Consider the following 20,390-nt stretch of genomic DNA (forward strand, 5'->3'; position numbering starts at 1 on the left):
ACCTGGTCCCGTAGTTAGTTCTTGCATTATCCCATCTCTTGTCACTGTCCCCTTTCACTGTGTTCCCGAGGTCCGTCCCTTGTTATTCCACCAACATGCCAGGCATACTCCCACCTCCGGGGCTCGGCATCTTCTGTTCTCTGCCTGGAGTGCTCAGCCCGTGCTCACTCTCCGCGAGACTTCTCTCACCTCCTTCGGGTCTGCTCACATGTCACCTTCTCCGAGATGCCTTCCATGACTGCCCTTTATAAAACTCCACTCCACTCCTTGCCATGCCCTGTCCTCCTTCCCTGCTCTGTTTTTTTCATGGTACTGACCACCACCGGGCACGTTACACACTCTGCTTATTTATCTTATTTACGTCTGTCCCTCCCCGCCAGACCGTACGCTTCACGAAGCTGGAATTCTGCTCACCCCAATACCTCTAGCGCCTAGAGTAATATCAGCTCTGTAAGATGGAGTCAACAAATGTTTGCTGAGTAAGCGAATGAATGAGAAACAGTGATTGAATGAATGTGCTAAGAGCAAGTGTAAAGAAGCTAGAATGTGACAAGTTGGTTTGTAAATGGGTTTAAAGGAAAATATTCGAGGAACTGAATGCAGAAAAAAAGGTGAGGAGTGCCATGCCCATGTGCCTAGGGAAATAAAGGATTCTAATACTTAAGATGCTAATAAAAAATAACAATAATAAATGTAAAATGTGGCAGAGAATTAGGGTTAGTTAGGTGGGTCAGAGGGCCACAGCGCAAATCGGGCAAAATTGGGACCGGGCAAATCCCAAAGGTGCCAGGGGCCGGGGGGCCGGGCGGGCTAGTGCGGGCCTCACTGAGGTTCTGCAGCACGCGGTCACGCTCCAGCTGTGTGTCTCGGATCTTGTTCTGAAGCAGAATCAGCTTCTCCTCGTACTGGTGTTTGAGTGTCTGCAGTCGTCGCTGGCTGTTCTCCAGCTCGTCGATCAGCTTCTGCTTGATCTCGATCTCACATGTCAGGTCGGCCAGGTCGGCTTGGAAGTTCACCTCTGCGGGGCAGAGACAGGCTCCATCCAGTGCCAGGGGCTTAGGGCGGGAGGGGGGTGCTGGGGGCTTTCCTCTAGTCAGCCACGAGCAGTCGGTGACCAGAGGCTGGAGGCAAGGATAAATGCCATGGTGGGTAAGGGCTGCCAGGCGGGGCGACACATTTGAAGACCAGCCTCAGAGACTGGAGGCTGGCCCAGGAGCCTGGTTGGGGGCAGGGAGCATCTAGGCATCCCACCACACCAGCTGTGCCCAGAGGCCAAGGTCTACCTGTCGTAGATGGCATGGGACCCAGCCTGGAGGAGGAGGGCTGTGGGTCAGAAATGACGGCAGGGTAGAGCTGACAGGGCAAGTGCCCCCACTTAGAGGAGTGGGTTTCAACACCATTCAAGGCCCAGCTCTGCACCTACCATGCTGGGGAAAGTCACTAGACTTCTCTGAACTTGGGGGGCTCCAAACACCTATGCACAGGGTTGTAGTGAGAACTGAAAACCTCAGGCCATGTGGAGGGTTGGGTGCTGCCATCCTTATCACTGCTGTTGGTGGTGGTGGTGGTGGTGGCAGCGGTGGTGGTATCATGTCTGGGAGTTCCGGGACCCACGTGTCCACATTCTTTGAGAACTCAAGTAAGGCCTGACCCCAGCCAAGGGGGCATCTGGCTGAGGGTCTTGTAACTGGAGGGTCTGAGCAGTTTCTCTGGGCCCAGTGCTGACTGACAGCCGGCCCCGGGCACCTGCCATTTGGCATGTCGCCTCCCCCTGCCCCAGCCTGGGCATACACACCCTTCTCGTCAGGGTCTGAGTCCGAGTCCACCAGGCTCTCCTCACTGCCCGAGTCCTCGTCTTCATCCTCGCGCCCCTCCTCCTCCTCACAGCCACTCTCGTCTCGCTCTTCCTCCTCCTGGGCACCGAGCACCATTAGGGGTGGCCAGTGGGCTCTCCTTACTCAGGCTGGGCCTGGCCTCAGGGAGGAGAGCCCAGAAGCAGAGGGAGTCTGGACAAGGCCTCAGGTGTGTCAAGAGGGTGGGGAACGGGGCAGACCACGGTCAGGGCCCCTTGTGCCCACCCCCAGTGCCGAAAGAGTACCACCTGACTCCCCCAACAGCCTGGGCACAGCTGCTCTAGGAAAGCCTCCCTGCCCAGCCTCACCCACTGGGAATGAGGTGGGGGGGAACTGAGGGATGGAGATCACCATGGCAACCAGTCAGCCATACAAGGAAGTTCAGGGACCAACTCAACTGGAGGCAGACCTAAGCCTCTCCCCCACCCTGCCAAGGTGGTCGTGGGGGTCCCTCCACTCGGCAGGGACATGGGGGTGGGGGGGGAAGCATGGAGAGGGGAGGGGACGGGGCAGTCCCTCACCTCCTCAGCCTCATTCTCATCGGTCTCCTCACTGTTTTCCTGTTGGAGTTTTGCCCTCTTTTTGAAGGCCTCCTTCTCTGGGCTGCCCAGGAGTGAAGGGTAGGCCAGGTTAGCTTTGAGCATGTGGCAGGGGGTGGCAGGGGGTGGCAGGGGAGGGATAGGAATGTCTGGTCTGAAGGGCAGGAGGATGGGGCCGGTTCCCGTTCTGTGGAGAATCTGGCTGCTCCTCTTCACCCCCCCCCCACCCCCGTCTAGAATTAACCCTGGGTAATCTCCACCCTCCCCTCGGGGGAAGGTGCAGCATTAGAGAAAGGGTGAGGGGCTTCTGCCCAAAAGGCTGAGCAAATGTGCTCGGTGAGCTCCCAAGTAGCCCTGGGGCAGCGCCGGCTACACGCAGGGGGGCAGCAGTGCTCCTGGAGAGCCCGCAAAGCTGGGGCGCATTCGCCTCACCTCTTTCTCCGCTGCCTGACCTCCTTCTTCTTGAGCCGCTCCAGGTCCTGCTTGGCCCGGCGGATCACCTCCGAGGCGTCCTCCATGGAGCTGGCCGGGCTGCCCCCGAAGGCCGCAGCGCCTGGAGACGCGCCCAGGGAGTAGGGGCTCCGAGCCGAGACCCGGGAGAGGCTGCGGCGCAGGGACTCGTTCATGGCCTCACTCTCCAGGAGCTTCGTCCTGCGTGGGGAGAGCCAGCGGGTGAGCCGACACTGCCCCGGGCTCTGGCCCGGCCCAGGCCCTCCTCCACGGCTCCCAGACGCGCTGGGACGCACTCACCGCAGCTCCTCAATCTCCCGGATGTAGTTCTGGATCAGCGCACCAATGGCCTCATTGCCATCACCTGGAGAGGGAAGGCGGCGGGGAGAGGGCAACACAGAGGGTAAGGAACGGCAAGGACCTGCGGCCCGGAACTGGTGGTCTTGTACCCGGGCCTCCAATAGGGTACCACACATGGGCCTTTCCCCAGAAGGAATCTACATTGAAGAAACACCTGTCCATGCGATGGGTATATGCAAGCACGGCGGGAGACAGCAGGAATCAGAAACAACCAAGCTCCATCCGGAGAGGAATGCTATCAGACAGTGTTCACTATCCTCACATAGGGAACACTGTGCCGTTTACAAGAATCAAGTAGGTTCATATGTTTTAACATGGGAAGATCTCCAAAGCATAATGCTAAGTGAAAGTGGGAAGTCAAAGGACAATACACATGGTCTCCTACACAGAAAAAGAAAGGGCAGTATATATTCGCACACACACCTATGTGCATACGTACATACGAATATACATTCACGCTTGGAGCAAAGGTACGGACAAAGGTGTGGGCAAATGTGCACGGGCTACTTCTAAGTAGAGAGGACGTGGAGTGGAGAGTCTAATGAGGGGGGATTTTTAACCTTTACTTTATACACCCATGTTAAGCAAGGACGGTGTATTCATGTATTGCTGATGGTCATAAAAAAGGTTTTAAATCAATTGGGGGGTGCCTGGGTGGCTCAGTTAGCTAAGCATCTAACTCCTGATTTCGGCTCAGGTCATGATCTCAGGGTTGTGAGATCGAGCCCCATGTGGGCTCTGTGCTCAGTGGGGAGTCTGCTTGAGATTCTCTCTCTTCCTCTCCCTCTGCCACTGCCCCCTCACCCTGCCTCTCTCTCTCTCTCAAATAAATAAATCTTTTTAAAAAATCAATTGGAAAAAATTCATAAATGCACTGATCTGTGAATTGATTTGCTGGCCCAGCTTGCCTAATATCCTAGGGTCAGTATGGGGACAGGGGGTCCCGGCCGTTGGGTGTCTGAGCTAGCCTGGTGCACCCCGACTTACCAGCCTTGGCCAGGAGCAGATTAGCCTCCTGGCTCATGAGTTGAGTGACGCGGTTGTTGATGGCATCGATGGCCTCCTGCATGGCCTTCACCCGCAGACGCAGTGCCCCATTCTCCTTCTGCAGCATGGCATTCTCCCGGAACAGGTCACTGTAGCCCTCGGCACCATCCTCCCCGATCACCCTCTTGCCCTGGGACGAGGGGCGGGCAGGGAGCAGTCAGGTGCCAGAGCTCGCAGGGCGGGAAAGGGCTGGTGACGTACCTAGCAGCACCGCCAGTCTCTCCCACCCCACGTTTCCTAAAACACAGTTCCTATCTCCCAGGGCTCTCATTGACAACCAGAAAGTCCAAATTCTACAACCAGCCATTCCAGCCTCCCCCAATCTTGCCTTGACTTACCTACCTTTCCACTGCCTATCTTCCTATCACCATAAGTGCTAACCCAAGGGCCAAAACCCTAAGGGGCCCAGGCAGTTGGCATAAGTGAGTCTGAGTACAAGACAACAGGGAGTGGTGCAGACTGCAGTTAACAGAGTCACAGACCTAGTCTAAAAGGGTCAGCAACTAGGCCACTCCAGCCAATGTAGTGCTATATGTTGTTAGGTCTTCACCTTTTTTGGGAAAAACTGAAATTCCCTGATTTTCAGAAAGGCAACAAAGTTGCATTCTTTTAAAACAAAGGGCAAGCCAAACCCAAACCCAAATTTGTGTACCGGATTCACACGATGGGCTACCAGCAGCGATTGACCTTTGCCTTAGTCATATGGAATTAGACGCTTCCCGGCAGAAGCACCCATTTCCCCATCTCTGTGCCTGCGAGCGCGGCTTGTTTGCATCCTGGAATCCTGCTCCACTTGCTTCTGATGATATCTCTTTCTTTTTTTAAAATCGATATAACAGGCCCCCTCCTTCTTGAGGCCTTCCCTGACTGTGCACCTGAGTGAGGAGGGCCAGCTCTCTCTCCTCTGCCCTGCCCCAGGCACACTGGACTCATGTGGTCCCATCAATTATTCTTAGTCTGTACCACAGGCTAGGAGTCTCATCTGCTCCCACGCAGCACAGTCAGCGGGCATGAAACATGAGCCTCGGTCCTGGGCATCAGAGCTATGCAGCGGGACAGCTGAGTTCCCGCCTTTCTCTCCGGGTGCTAAAACCCCAGCGGCTCCGACCGTGCTCGATTCGCCCCCGGGAGCCCCTTAGTCATGGCTGGCACACAGCCAATACTCAGGAAGCGGAGGGGAGTGGCCGGGGAGGCAAGGGACGGGGGGAGGGAGGCCGAAGAACTAGAGCCCACCGTGCGCAGACTGTGCTCACCGCCTTGTACTCCATCAGCTCCATCTGCAGCCGAGCGATCTCGGCCCGCAGGGCGCTGATCTGCTGGCTTGTCTTGTCCTGGTTCACCACCACCTTGTTCTTGATGTTGCGGGCCCGATTGGCATATTTGAGTGTGTTGAGCGTCTCCATGAAGTCCCGGTCTGAGGGACTCACACAGGCAATCATGATGGTCTGGCTGGGGGGGTGCAGTAGGAGAGTGAGGTTCGAGGGGTCCCCAAAGGAGGACCGAGCCAAGTGAGGTTCGAGCCAAGTTCCTGGAAGCATTGCTCCAGGGCAGAGCTCCCGCTCCCAACCTATTCCCCTACTGCCTTAATGCCCTAAGGACCTGGCATTCACCAGAGCAGCACCTGGGACCTGGGGCTCTGGAACACCTAGCCACGGGGTTCCTTCCAACAGTAGCAACCCACAGTGAAGGCGGTTGGCCATGGGACATGTCACTGCCGGTCACAGATCTGTATTTCCTTAGTGGTTTCCATCCATTACCCTATTTGGGCTTTATCACTTCAAGACTATCTCTCCCTGCTGTGCAGACAAGGAAACTAAGTCTGACCATACTGGCTAAAGGTCATGCGCCATCTCAAGGCTCCTGTCTCCCAAGCCCACAGCCAGCAGTAGGAAGGCCTTCTCATCCACAAGGCCCTCGTGAATCAAACCCTCACATCAGGATTCTCCAGGAGGTTCCCGTCTCCCCTGCCCCTTCCCTGGATGTTGGCTGTAGGGTACCTGTTGCCCCCCAGCGAGTCCTGGAGGAGCCGAGTGAGCTTCGAGTCCCTGTAGGGCACGTGTACCACCTTCTTGCTCTGGTCCCCCAAGGCGCTGATCACGTTGCCCAAGGCCAGCTGTGGGAGACAGACCCTGGCACTTGAGAGGCACTCAGGGAGAGGGGGAGTGGGAACAAGACAGCCCCTGAGCCATCTGTACCTGCCTCGATGACCCAGCAGCCCTCAAGCTTCCTGAGAGGGTTTAGGTGCAGATATGATCATTTGGTGAAGTCAAGAAGTTGGGGGCAAGGGAGAGGGCAAAGGACCAAAGGCGTAACAGTAGTGATATATGGGTGCCCTGGCCAGCAGCCAGCAAGAGGCACAAGGAGGACGGGGCAGCCGTGGGCCTGGAGGGTCTGGAAAGGGTCTGAGACTGAGCTGTGCTGGCCCCTGGGGCTGGTGACCCGCCGAGTGCCTACCAGGCCGCAGTTGATGGAGATGCCCTCCTTGGCCCGCTCGCCGGTGGCCCCGGTCCGCTTCAGCCGCTCTGAGCCGGCCAGGTCCACGAAGTGAAACTTAGCAGTGAGTGTCTCATACTCACTGGTGGGAGCCGTGCCCTCAGGAAGCCCCGTCACCGCCTCATTCACCTGCAGCAGAAGTTAGCAGCTGACGCACCCGGGCCTGCCCCACCTCGTGGCTCCTCTGCTCTTGGCCCTCACCCTCAGGAATGCTGCCTGGGGGGGGGATTGGGGGCTGAGAGGCAGGGCAGGCTGCACCGCCCTCTCCCCTTGCACGTGAGAGAATCTGCCGATGTACACAGTACTGGCACACGCGATGCTCGTGCAAGCCTCACAACGATAGGGGTTGGGGTACCCCATTACAGGTGGGGGACTGAGGCTTAAGAAAAAAGAACAAGAAAAACCAACAAGTGGCCAAGGCAAGCCCCAACCCCCGATTTGCTAGCTTCAGCTCCATGGCTCCTTCCTCTTCTTGCCCTCCTGAGAAGCCCCTCCCACTGCACCAGCTCCTGGGCCTCCGTGGGTTCCTTACTGGGTCGGGCTGGGGACACACTCGCATCTGGCACACGTGGATGGTGAAGATGGCGTGTGAGCGGGAGCTCTGCACATTCATCTGTGTGCTGGCCGTGGTGCGGGACAGGGCGCCCTGCTTCAGGCACTGGATCAGCTGCGGGGGGAGGCGCAAGTCAGGGCAGGAGACGGGCCGTGGAGCCGGCCCCCGCCTGCCCCGGACCTCCGGTGGGTGCTCACCTCCTCCTGGGAGGTGATGAGGCGGGAAGTGACGCCTGTGGTGTAGATGCCACCATTCCCATCCTCATGGATCTTGATGTTGGACCTGCGGTGGCGGGCGTCAGGGTCACGGGTGCTATCAAACAGGTCGAGGATCTCCTCGTTGTAGAGCTGTGCAGGGGCAGAAAGAGCTGCTGGGTGCACGTGGCACGTGGTCTGGGGCCCCGAGGGGCTTTCCCATGTTTATAAACCAGCTCTGTTTTGCAGATGTGGAAACTGAGGCTCTGGGAGGTGAACTTGCCAACCCTGGTCCACTCTGGGTTCTGGATTCCAGGATCTTTCTTCTAAACAGGAGTGGGGGGCAGCTGGGTCCTGGGCAGAACTATACTGAGGTTGTGCTTCCACTCCCCCAAGGAACCAGCATTCAGCAGCTTTCAGTCTTGTCAGGGGACTAAGGACCTAAAGGGGACAAGGGGACTCGGGTCTCAGAGGCAGATGAAGAAGTTAGGACCATAAATCAGGCAGATCCTATTATGTTTGTTGCTAGGCTGGGAAAGGGGGTGGGGATGTGGTTTCGGATGAGGGAGGGGACAGGCAGAGCTCAGTAGAGACCGTGCCTTGACCCCGATGGTTCCTGGGGGCTGAGGTGAGGACAGCCTCCCAGTGGGGCAGTAATGTGGGCATGGAGAGCATGCCGCTGGGGCCCTGCATCCTGGGGAGAGCCTGGAGAGACCGCTTGGGGAGGGAGGTGGCCTGACCAGGTCTCAGCCTTGGAGATTCCTGTGTTTGGAATCGCTGGCAGGGTAAGCTTCACCTGCTGCGATATTCCCCAGGCAGGGAGCCGGAGCTGGGGCGTGGGGAAAAGGGACCGGGCAGCTTGGTCAGTGGCCAGCAGAATCCTGTGGGGGAGGGGCGGGCTGCAGCCCTCCGACATCCGAGGCTTTGATGCCTCAAAGGGACAGAAATACTCCACAGGAAGGGGAAGGGGAAACGGAAGGGACTGGTGCAATGTGGGTGCCATGGTGTCTGTCTGTCTGTTGGGACAGGCACACCGGCATCATTTAACCCCTTGTGGTTCGCCCTTTGGCATGAGTTTTCTAGGAACTGCCCTACTCTTTGGGGATCCCCATGGAAACAGAATAGGGAAAAGAAGAAAACAAAGAGATGGAAAAGCTTATAGCGATACACAGCAGAACGCACACACACACACACACACACACACACACACACACACAGGCAGTCACTTTATCAGAAGCAAAGTCCAGGAGGACAATGAAAAACTCTCAAGCCTAAAATACAGGGTCCCCTAAGGGGAAAGCAGCCACTCTGAGGGCCCAGGAGGGAGTCATAACGGTGCAGTGGGCAGGGTGGGCCATGGAAGCCCTAGAGAGGGCTGGAGCCTCACCCCTCCCTCAGAGGACAACCTGGGTACAGTCAGAGCCCAGGACAGCCCCCTACCCAGCAAATGCCCCAGAGCCAGGGGGGTCAATGGGATGGGGTTTCACAAGTGGAGAACTGAAGCCACCTGGTTCAAGCTCCCAAAGAAGGACACTGTTCGAGTCAGGCACTCATGAGAAGCATCCAGAAACACCTGCTTTCTTAGACACCCTTCTGAGAGGCCCTTTGATAGGCCAAAGATTCCTTCCTCTACCTGCAAAGTTCCCAGATGCCCAAAGCCTGGTCTTGGCACACAGACATTCTCCCAGAAAGAGGCAGGACCAGTTACAAAGAAAAACTCCTTCTGGAGGACCTCCCCGCCCTGAGGTCAGAGAAGACTCAGAGGGAGGGTCCGTAAGGACCTCGGCCAGAGGGGATAGGGCAGGCTTCTCTGAGGCTGGGGAGCAACCTGCCGAGGCAAGAAGAATGGGCGGGAACCAGAGTTCTCATATGTGCCAGACACGTGTTTCCATGCCATTCTCCACAGCTCCCCTAGGCTCATTCCACTGTCCTGGGGGTAAGCCCAACCTCATGGTCTTGCTGTTCCCCAAATCTCCCTTCCACCCGCACTACGAGGCCACAGTACCTCCAGGAACTGAGCGCTGACTTTGAACTCAGGCCCAGCCACACCCTGCTCCTGCGCCCGCCGCTTGCGCTCAGCAATGCCCCCGAAGAGGTGTGCGATGGCCCTGGGAATGATGCCCTGCTCCTGCTCCGACGTCGCCGTGTCAAAGCCAGTGCCCATCGTGTATGTCTTCCCGGCCCCTGTCTGCATCAGCAAGGATGGAAGGACGGTGTGAGCACCCTCGGGGGGCCACCGGCAAGCCCGGGGCCTCAGACCCTTACTATGTACCTCCCAGCCCGGGTCACCCACCCCTCCTGGTTCCAAAGCCACACCCTGGGGGAGTCTCCTCAGAGTGACAGCCTCTCTGGAATAACTAGCAGTGAAACAGCATGCTGGGACAATAGACAAAACCGCAGCGCCATCTCAACGGGTCTGAAGGGGGAGGGGACGCTCTCTTCCAGCAGCTGCAGAGACTAGGGTTGGAGGGGCCAGCGGTGGGAGGGGAGGCGGCTTACCTGCCCATAGGCCAGCACTGTGGCATTGTAGCCCTCGAAGCAGCCCTCGATGAGCTGGCTCACACAGGTCGAATAGATTTGTTCCTGCCAGGTGTCCAGGTCGAAGACAAAATCATAGGTGAAGGCCTTGTCCTTCCCCAGAAGGACCTGGGGCTCCCCAGGGGTAACAGAGGTGCAGATGTGACAGCCCTCAATCTTCTCCTTTGATAGCTGGGGCCGAATCCTGCCCAGAAAGGGGATAGCCCTGGGTCAGACCCGGCCGGCAGGGGACTGCCATGGCCCTCCTCGCTCATGCTGCCTGCCAAGCTTCCACTTCCCCAGGCCCCCTCCAGCCCCCACCAGCTTGAAGAGAAGGAAGGAAGCTTAGGAGCCTCCCCAGAGGACGAAGGCAACTTTTGTAACAATACAATAATAATAATAATAGTAAGAACAATATCTACTCCACCCAAACATTTATTGAGCAGTTGCTAACATTTACCAAGCACTCTATGCACGGGATCTGGGTTAAAAGTATTTTACATAAATGAATTCATGTATTCTTCACTATAAATCTATAAGGTACATATTATTTGCCTAATTTTACAGATGAGAAAATGGAAGCTGACAGAGTTTAAGTGACTTGCCCAAGATTGTACCGTGGGGCACGACAGAACCAACCCCAGGTCTGACGTCAAAGCTCACACTCCTGGTTGAACGGAGAGCCCTAGAAATCAGTGTCCCACAGATCAGGAAGAGAAGACAGCTTGCCCCCTCTGGGAGGTAAGGCTCAGCACCAGGGTGGTGACAGGAGGGACAGGCCTGGCTGCCCCTCCCCCCCCCCCAAAAAAAACTGAATTAAAGAACAGACAACAGCTTCTGCCAAGGCCTGCAGGGGCTGCCAGTCCTCCAGCTGCAGAGCCCCCTCTCAGATGCCAGAGCCTGGAGGAACATTCTCAGGCACCAGTTCTGGTTCCTCTCCAGGAGCCAAGGGGGCCAGACCAAGCACATCCCCGCCAGACCAGGCCAAGCCAAAAGTCAGCTGAGAAAATGACCCTCTACAAGGGATCCCAGGCCGGCCACAGGAGGGGCCCCATCCCAACTCCTGCTGGGCTCCCTGACAAGAGGAAGAAAAGTGGCACCAGGGCTGAATGGGAGCCAACCATAGATAGGGCTATCACCATCCAGCCACCTCTTCTCCCTCTTCTAAGCAGCCATTGCCATGACGAGGTCCCCATGGCAACCAAGTGTGAGTCAGTGAGCATGCGCTGTAGGGACAGGCAGAAAAGCGCTTCCCAAATGCCTAAAGTAAAAGGGCGGTGGGGGTGGGTTAGGCGCTAATGCTCATGGGCTCACACAAGCCAGCCCTATCAGCCAGGCACTCACAATGAGCTGCTTGTCAGGCTCCCTTTCCCAAAGCCAACATTTACCAAGAGAAGAAAAGAGTGAGAGGGCCAGGCCAGCATGCATCCAGAGCTGAGGGAGACCTAGCCACAGAGCCAGGGCCACCAAGTCGCCATCCTGTCCCTATCTGGAGCTGCCCCAGCTCCCAAGGCCCACTCAGAGCTTCAGGCCAGGGGAGGTACTCCCCGCAGCCTGTTGCCTGCACTTTGCTGCAAGAGGGCCCAAGGGGGGTAAGTCCCAGGGGAGCATATGGGGGGCGGTTAGCTGCACCAGGCCAAGTTCACACCATAGATGGTAGCCTGGGTTTTCTTCAGAAGTGTTTTCCCTTCAGTGTCAACGGGTCCTCACAGGTTAGTGGCTCTCCCCTCACTGAGGCTGACAGGAATGGAGGCTTACCACCTTCATCCACGCTATCCAGCTGTTCCAGTTCCAGTTGAAACTAGAACCCAGCCTCTCGGTGTCCCCCCTGAACTGGTTTCTGACTGGGAAGGGAGCAGCTGATTCTTGCTCATCCTCTCTAGAACCTGCAGACCGGAAACTTGACCCACCAGTGAGAGGTCTGGGCCAGCAGTTCTCCTACCTCGACCACTAATAGTGGCAACTGACACAAATTCGCACTCACTGCACCCGGGAGTGTCTAAGCACCGACGTATACCAACTCGTGATCCTGAAGAGAACACCTGCGGTGATACTACCCTGGTTTGTAGAGGAGGAAATGAGATGGTGCCCAGTCGGTCACAGATAGTAAGGGGCAGAGCGGCGCTGGAACAGTGTGCGTGTGCAGTGTGTGTGGGCTGCCTCCACTATTTCTACGCGGCCGTGTCAGTAAGGGCAGGGCTCAGGCGGCCTGGGGGACAGAACGGCTCATACACACAGGGAGACAGCAGGCCCAGCTCCAGAAGAGGGGCGTGGCACTGCACGCAAGGCGCACTCTGGCCCTCAGAGCTGCCTCTGCCCCTGGGCCTGTGGGACCCAGGACCAAATACTTACTGCCCAGGGTGTCCAGGTGCCTCCCAGGTGAACCGAGGGTCTGGTCTGGGAAGCGTCCAGCTTTGCTGGCTAGCACCAACTCCGGAAGACACCCTCCCTACCATGTGGGCTGCTTGTGATAGGATTCCTGGATCCAATTCAAATACCATTTAATTACCCCAGGCAGATGGCAGTGCTGGTGATTGGAGGAAATCAAATCAGGATCCCTGGAGACAGTGGGAGCAGGGGAGGGGGAGCAGCAGCCCTGCCTGGCAGAGCCCATCAGTGCGAGGGACTGCTTCTCCTTCAATAACCAGCCCCAAGAACACGGCAGAGCACACCTGCCAGGTACAAGAGAACTGGCAGAAAAGCAGTCTGGGAAAGAGGTTGGAGAAGAGGGGCTCCAGAGTTTTAGGGTCTAAGAATTGTGAAGTCAGTCAGGCATTCACCCTGGGGCCCTTATCCTGGGATGTGAGGCCCAGCATATCTTGACGTGGGGGTCCTCTGTGGTCAGAGAGAGCCAGCCAGCCCCGGGCTGGCCCATCTGAAGCACCGGGGTGCTTTGCAGGGTACAGATGGGTGAGCAATGTTACCCAGAGCAAAAGGTACCAGCTGGGAGACAAAGGACATGGGCTCAGGAGTCACTAATTCCCAAAGCAACTGACCTGGACGAGGGAGAGTGTTAGTCCCAGGAATGGGACTTGATTGAGTAACTGGAGGTAGAGAATTAAGAAAAAGAAAATTAACATTTTATGTGTGTTTTCCATCTGCTAGCTGGGCCAGGCACCTGCCATGGACTACCTCACTTAAGTGATGCAATGAGCTTGCAATGGGATTTCAATGCCCATTTTCCAGAGAGGAAAGTTGAGGCTTGAAGTGGCTAAAGCACATACAAACAGTAAATACAGTGAAGGCGCTCTTCTGCTTCTCCAGCTACCTCCTGTCTGGGAAATTCTCCATCTGCAAATCGACACATAAGCTTTCTCCCACAGCACCACCATCAGAGCCACGGAGGCACTCTGGAAGGAATCCTGCTCTATCTGTTCATGTGTGCCCCAGACCCAGCACCAGGCTGGCCCTGCCTCAGGGTTTGCCATCCAGCAGGGGCAGACGTTATGTCCCAGATGTCCTGGGGCTCACTCCTCACCACACCCTGCCCAGCAGAGGATTCAAACCCGCACCCCACAGGTGGGAGACCAGAGGGCTGGGAGATAAAGTCCAGGGTCCTGGACAAGCCTCTGCCTGCGCCCCCTTCTTGTTCAGGAGCTGCTGCTTCCTCCCATGTCCTCAAGATGTTCCGTTCCCAGTGCTAACTTTCTAAGAACTCCAACACCTTCCCCTCCAGCAGCCTCCTCTCCTGGCCCCACCCTGGGTGAGGTCACTTCTGTGCACTGCCGTCAAAGCAGCAGTGGCCCTCAGCCAGCCCCGCCCCGCCCCAGATAAGGGGAAGGCTGAGGCTTCCCGTTACAGCAAGGTGGCGGGGATGGAAGCCGCTCCCAGCGCTGGTCCTTCGTGGGGACATGGGAGAGGGGTGAGGGATGGAAACCAGTTTCTAGGGTCTTGCAAGTAAACCACAGACCCCAGGAGCTGTAGACCAGATCCAGGACTAGGACGAGGTGAGGTATTTGCCGTAAGTGCAAAACTTAACCGGGTATGAAAAAAACTCAGTAATCAAGATAAATTATAATTTAATGCAATATTTGAAAAGCTCCAATCAGCAAACTATGGCCCCGCGGGCCAGCTGCGTTTTATCGGTAGCTTTGTGAGCCACACGTCCACTACCATTTCTGTCCAGGGACCTCCTGCATCTCTACCAAGCCCCACGCCTGCAAAGCTGCCCTCCACCCCTTCTCAAGGTCCGGGCGGGGAGGGAAGGGGGCGGGCCGGACAGCCCCGCGCAGAAAGGCTCCCGGAATCTCCCTGAACAGAGCCCGGTCTATTTGCCACTTGGCAACCCGCAGCCCGAGCGGCGGTGGGAGCAGGCGCGAGAGCGAGGAGAAAGGGCCCGGAGCTTTTCAGAGGCAGGATCTGGCACGGGCGCGTGGCCGCTGAGCTTCCTCTGCTCACAATTGAGCAGGAGCTGGTGTGATGTGGGGAGTTATTTTCAGAGCCCTCCCCCACCGCCGGAGAAGCGGGCACCCGGGCCGAAGGACGCGCAGGCGGCTCGGGCCCGGGCCCCCACCCGTCGGTGCCCCCGGCGGCGGCGGCGGTGGCGGGACAAAGGCCGCGAACCCGAGCCCGGCGCTGCGGGAAGAGCTGAGCTCAGCGCTTCCACAGCTCTTTGGGAAGCCGGGAGGACAGGGCGGAAGGGGAGGACAGAGGAGACGGGGAGGGGGCAGGCCCAGGGGGATGCTGAAGGACTGCCAGGGAGAACAAGTCCCTCTGCGAAGGGTAACGTGCCCAGAGCCCCACACCCTACCCGCGCCTGGGGGGGGGGGGGGGGCGGGGTGCGAGGATGGGGCGAGCTTCGCTCACCCCGCCCGTTCCTCAGTGACATCACACAAAGCCAGCCAATCACTGCCCCCCAGGGGCTCCGCCCAGTGACCTTGGGCTCCCAAGGGTTGGCTCAGCCTCCTCAGGTGAAATGATCGCACCCAATCAGCCGGCTAGGGCCGCTCCCTGGGCTCTTAACTTGAGTTGCCCCGCAATTAGGAGCTCCTGGAGCTCTTAAGGTACAGCCCCAGGCTCTTCGTATTTGAAGAGTTTTGTCGCTGAGAGGTAACAAGCGGTGATATTAAAATAACTAACGGAGAACCATTCCAAAGTCCTAGAAAAGTCTTTACAACTATGATGTATGGTCTGTGATTCCTGACGCCTTCCTTTGCCAGCACCTCTTACATCTCTGCTTGCTCAACTTCCCCAGTTAGTAACTTCCCACACTTACCCAACAAGACAGCCTTTTTGCTAGACTCTGTACCTACGAGGCTTTGCACGCTAGATCATTACACAAATCATTTCATTCTAAGGTGGTGTTTTTGCTCTAATTTACAAACGAGAGTTCAGAGGAAATTAACGGGGCTCAAGGTCACATAGGTAATAGATAACAAGGTCTTCTAGGAAGACTACCTTCATAAGCCATCAGCCCCAAAGATTCAATCCAGGAGAGCTGGAGAGAGCTAGCATGCCTAGCTGACCACTTGTGAGTAATTTGCACTTTGGGGACTTCCAGGCTGGGAGACACCCTCTCACCAGGCTCTCCCTCAAAGGCTTTTCGAAGAACCAGGGACTTGGGCTGGAACCACCCCTCCGACAGCCAAAATAACCACCATGACCAGCCTTTGGAAGAAGCCCCAGGGGCTATAAGCCTATCTGCTCTTTTCTTCTACAGGACCCTTTTTTTTTTTTTTTAAAGATTTTATTTATTTATTTGACAGAGATAGAGACAGCCAGCGAGAGAGGGAACACAAGCAGGGGGAGTGGGAGAGGAAGAAGCAGGCTCATAGCTGAAGAGCCTGATGTGGGGCTCGATCCCATAACGCCGAGATCACGCCCTGAGCCGAAGGCAGGCGCTTAACCGCTGTGCCACCCAGGCGCCCCTCTTCTACAGGACCCTTAACGTCTTTCTGGAATCTTGAAGAGGAGCCCCCAGAGGCTAGTGGAACAGCCCCAAGGAGAAACAGAGAAATGAGGAAGTTCATTCCCTGGTCTCTAGGTGCACTGCCCGCTGCCCGCAAGCCTGAGGTTGGCCAGATTTCATGACCTCCCTTCTGCCCAGCCCCAAGCGGTTTGCCGGGCTCCAACCAAGGGGCAGCAGGAGTGAACTAGAGCTGAGCTGTTGTGTGGAAGTTGGGGGGGGGGGGGGCAGGGGCCACAGAGAGGAGCGCCATGACCTCTAGTCTGCCTGGCACACTGAGTCACTTAGCCATGCTGTGACCTGCCAGGGACCAGCTTTTCCTCATCAGTGACAGATCAGAGAGGAACTCAGCGACAGCAGGAGGGATTTAGATAAGCTAGCAAAAAGAACTTCCTGCCTGCAAGGATTGCTAAACTTGCTAAACCCCTAGAAAAGGGGAGTTTGGGATTCTTTGGAATCTTTTTCCTCAGAAATCATGGTCACTGATACCACTCTGGCTTCTTCTGTACATTCTCCACACCAGTGCCTTGTCTGATCAGGAAAATACCTAACACGTTTTGAGAACCTATGTGTTGAGCTCATTTACATACACGAACACATGTAATGGGTTATGACAGCCCTGGGGAGCAAGGGGCATTTGCCCCCTCTTACCGAGGCTTGGAAAGGTGAAATTTCACCAGCCGGAAGTCACACAATTTGTAATGGTGGCAGTGAAATGCAAGCCAAGCCCGCCCCCGCCCAATCCCGCTGCACCCACTGAGCAGCCCTGCACCAGGGCAGGAGAGGGGTTGGACTGGAGAAAAATGATCCCCTCAGAGAATCCTTGGACTGATCCTACCAGCAGCTGCCAGCAGCGCCACGAGCGCTCTGTTGGGAAAGCATTCTGCCCGTTTTGTAGAGTTAAGAGAGCCGAGGCCTAGAGCATGGAGAAGTAGGGAGCCAAGAACCCAGGAGGCTGCTTCCCTGCCAGAGGAAGGCAGCTCTCCCCGGCAGCAGAGAGAGGGCGTCTACACCCCCACTCTAATGAGCATCCTCTCCTCCTCCTCCCCGTGGCAGCCTGCCAGCTCTGGGGAAGGCGCTGGAAGCAAAATCCCTGCTCTCTCAGGGGAGTCTGGCTCCCAGACACCCGGGGCCTTTTAGCTGACTTAGCCCAGAGAAGGCATCTTCCCAGAGGGGCTGCTCCTCTCCAAAATAGAGTGGGGAGACCCAATTTGGGGTGCTGGCTCTTAGCTGCAGGGATACAGAGTGGGGAGCCACTAGAGCCCTGTGATAGCAAGAGGGTCTTGTCGCCCTGTCACTGGACCTTGTCCTGGCCTCTCGGACCCTCCCCCCAGCACAGTCCTCCTGACACTGCCCTCAGGGAAGAGACCCAGGCTGGCTCAGGACCCCCAAACAAGGAGGCTTTGTACTGTGGGGTCAAAAAGCATGGGTTTATGAGGCCCTAGCAGATCTGGTGAAATGGGTCTGTCAGCCCTCTGCGCTTGACTTCTGCCCCCAAACATGTTCCCAGGTGCACAAGGTGAGGGTGCAGACACTCGAAGACAACCTACAGGAAGCCTTCGGGTGTCGATTCAGGGCACCTGGGTTCAGCACCCACTCCTTCCTCAGATGTCGTTGACCTTTCTCTTTCAGTGTATCCAAGTCGTGGCCACTAGCTTCTGAGTCACAACCAGGGACAAGCAGTCTGACAGGGGAGGGAACCGGGGGACAGTCTTGTTCGTGGCCCCTAGGGCATCCGGATGTCAGCTGTGCCCCGGGACACCCCCCTGAGAGGCTGAAACCGGGCACAGGAGGCAGCGGGCCTGGCAGAGTGGGGCGAGGGGTCAGCGGCTGGGGAGCTGAGATGCTAGGAGAAGCTGAGGGAGGGGGCCATCTAAGCTGAACAGATGCGCAGGCCTGGCTGTGAGCAGTAGCCAGGAGCTTCCTGATCCACCGCTCTGCCTCCTGTGGGCCTCACCCCTGTGCAGCAGGGGCCTGGGAAGAGGGGCGAGCCGGGCTCCAGGAAGCTCCGTTCAGCTGCACTCCAGAGTGGCTCTCCCGTCCCACTCCCTTCTCAGGGCATCTGGCAGGGGTTTCCCATGACCTCCCAGGAGACAGGGACTCTGCGGAGTGGGGGCTGAGCAGGGAGCGCCCAGAGCCCCGCGCGCTGTGGCGGCATGTGCATCATGTGGACGACAGCTCAGTGGGAACTGGGCCCTGGGGACGCTCCCCTGCTGAGGAATGCAGAGCAACAGGCGGCTGGCCTCCAAGCAGCTGGCTGTGGAGCGCAGGAGCCTCTCCCCCAGCACACTGGCCCTGGTCCTCGGTGGTCGGGCCTCAGTCCCCACTGCCAGGCTCTCCTCAATGCACTTAACTCCAGGGTCAGGCAGGACCGGCCAGCCTAGAGAAAGGACAAGTGGCCTCCACCGCTGCTCTGATGGTGGGCCTCCACCCCGCAAGGCAGAGGGATAGGGACTCAGGTATCTGGGGACAGGGGACCATGGCACTGCCTTCCTTCCACACCCCAGAGCAGCCAGAAATGAAAGAGGGAGTATTCCAGGGGTCAGAACACTGCCACCCACAGGCCCGCCCCCTGCCATGGGCTTCACAGCCCTTCCCACAGAGCTCCACCACCCCCAGCCCGTAGGGACAGAGGGGTAGCTCTCTGAGGCCAAGGCCGACAAGCCCCAGCCTGGCTCCCCTCCCAGGGCAGAGAAGCATTCTCTCCTCCCCAGCCCAGCGAGCTCTCGATACCCTCTCTAGCTTTCCTCAACAGGCTGCTATTTCTAGAGGGCAACATGAGAGGCGAGGAGACCCAGACACCCAGGGCTCTGCCCTGTGACTGCTGTGGGGACATGTAGGGGTAGCAAGAGGAGACTAGGCTGTCCCCAGAATTTCCTTTCCCGGAGAGTGGCAAGATGGAACTCAGGCAGGAAAATAAATTCCAGGGACGGTTACATGGGTCTAAGGATAGAGAGAAAGGGCAGGCTTCTCCCCAGTGGGAAGGGAAAAGCTCCCCAAACACAAGAGCAAACAGCATGGCTAAGGAGCTAGGACCATGGAGGGGCCAGGCAGCTCCATGCTAAGCAACCAGAAAAGGAAATTCAGACCCGTCCCCCCTCTGCATAGCACCGAACACCTTCCTAAGTACTTTTCCCACATTGCCATTACGGCAACCGGTGCGGTATGGCATATGGAGAAACTGAGGCATAGAGACTCACAGCAAAGAGCTAATTAGAGCTGCACTGGGAGGCGGCTGAGAGCAGTCTGAGGAGCATGTGCTTGGAGGGAGAGTACCCTGGGTTCAGATCCAAACTCCTCCGTTTACTGGCTGTGAGCGTTTGCTCATCCATACAATGAGAATAACATCAGTGAGCCGGTGGGGCTCTGGTGGGGTAGAGTGGGACAGTGTAGACGCGCTGCCTGGCGTGGGGCAAGTGTTCAAGGAGTCATAGTGCTTAGCCACCTCCCAGTTCACTCTTCTTTCCATCCTGGCATGCTTTCTGCTATAAATAAGTGGAAAGAAGGAAGGAAGGAAGGAAGGAAGGAAGGAAGGAAGGAAGGAAGTTAGTTAGTTAGTTGGAGGTGAGCTCTTCCGTGTACCTAACACTCACTGTGGCTCAAACCAGAGACACGCCTCTTAGGGACACTTTAAGTCCGGGCTTACTTTGAAAACATCTCACTCACATCAACTCCTCAGGAGCCAACCCTTTACGGGCTGTATCTACCGTATCCAAACCACTGCTCTTCACAAATGAATAACGGAGAACAAACCAGCTGTTCCCATTCTCCAGCGGGGAACAGCCGAGGCCCAGCAGGACAAACAGAAAGGAAGCCCCGTGACCCATCCAATGCGTGAACTGCATTGGCCCAAGCCCCGCCCTTTGCCCCCAGAGCTGTAGGAGTAAGGTGCCAGGCTCGTGTCACCTCCGCCACTTCCTCAGCCCCTGCCCCACCCCATCTCCACTCTGAGGGTTTCAAAAGTGGAGATCCAATCAGCTTCAGGCTAGACGGGCAGGCGGGCTGGGTGGTGGAGGGGGGACGGTTTCCGGGGCCTGTGGTTACTACACTCCACTTCCTTGTGATGACATAAGCCCTATTTCTGCAGCAGGAGGCCACCGCTAAGATTCTCAGATCTCCAGACACAGGAGGTCCTGCCTGGGCCTCAGTTTCCCAGATCTATAAACGGGCAGCATGGGGCACCATTGGCATTGATCGGCCCTGGCTGGCCTTGGGCTGCCGGAGCAGAGGATGGGACTCTAAAGGCACCCCCTATCCCACCCGCACGCAGTTTTTTCTGTCTTCTCCGGTCTCTTTGTCCAAGCCACCATTTGATTCAACATTTAGACAGACATGGACCAAAACTTCAGAGTAGCCAGAAGCTCTGGAAGTAACTACAGCTAGGGAACCCAAATGAGCGAGGGCAGGGGTGCGATCTAACCCTGCCCCTTGGGTCCCTGGCCGGTGCCCTCCATCCCCTTCCAGCCCCTGCTCAAGCCT

General features: G+C 57.1%; 1 protein-coding gene across 2 annotated transcripts in view; it reads right to left on the reverse strand.

Annotated features, from left to right (window-relative positions):
* KIF21B (kinesin family member 21B) overlaps positions 1–20,390 on the reverse strand; it is a 48,009-nt gene that overhangs the window by 23,978 nt on the left and 3,641 nt on the right. For both annotated transcript variants that reach the window (XM_048225345.2, XM_026480689.4), the window contains exons 2-14: positions 9,989–10,211; positions 9,495–9,677; positions 7,493–7,642; positions 7,275–7,409; positions 6,704–6,871; positions 6,247–6,362; positions 5,503–5,698; positions 4,190–4,379; positions 3,143–3,206; positions 2,825–3,043; positions 2,375–2,456; positions 1,796–1,913; positions 827–1,018 (exon numbers count right to left, since the gene is read on the reverse strand). In XM_048225345.2, the coding sequence (XP_048081302.1) occupies positions 827–1,018; positions 1,796–1,913; positions 2,375–2,456; positions 2,825–3,043; positions 3,143–3,206; positions 4,190–4,379; positions 5,503–5,698; positions 6,247–6,362; positions 6,704–6,871; positions 7,275–7,409; positions 7,493–7,642; positions 9,495–9,677; positions 9,989–10,211 (2,036 nt within the window). The remainder of the gene's footprint in view (positions 1–826; positions 1,019–1,795; positions 1,914–2,374; positions 2,457–2,824; positions 3,044–3,142; positions 3,207–4,189; positions 4,380–5,502; positions 5,699–6,246; positions 6,363–6,703; positions 6,872–7,274; positions 7,410–7,492; positions 7,643–9,494; positions 9,678–9,988; positions 10,212–20,390) is intronic.

This window comes from Ursus arctos, unplaced genomic scaffold (genome assembly GCF_023065955.2).
Source record: "Ursus arctos isolate Adak ecotype North America unplaced genomic scaffold, UrsArc2.0 scaffold_2, whole genome shotgun sequence".
Classification (NCBI taxonomy): Eukaryota; Metazoa; Chordata; class Mammalia; order Carnivora; family Ursidae; genus Ursus; species Ursus arctos.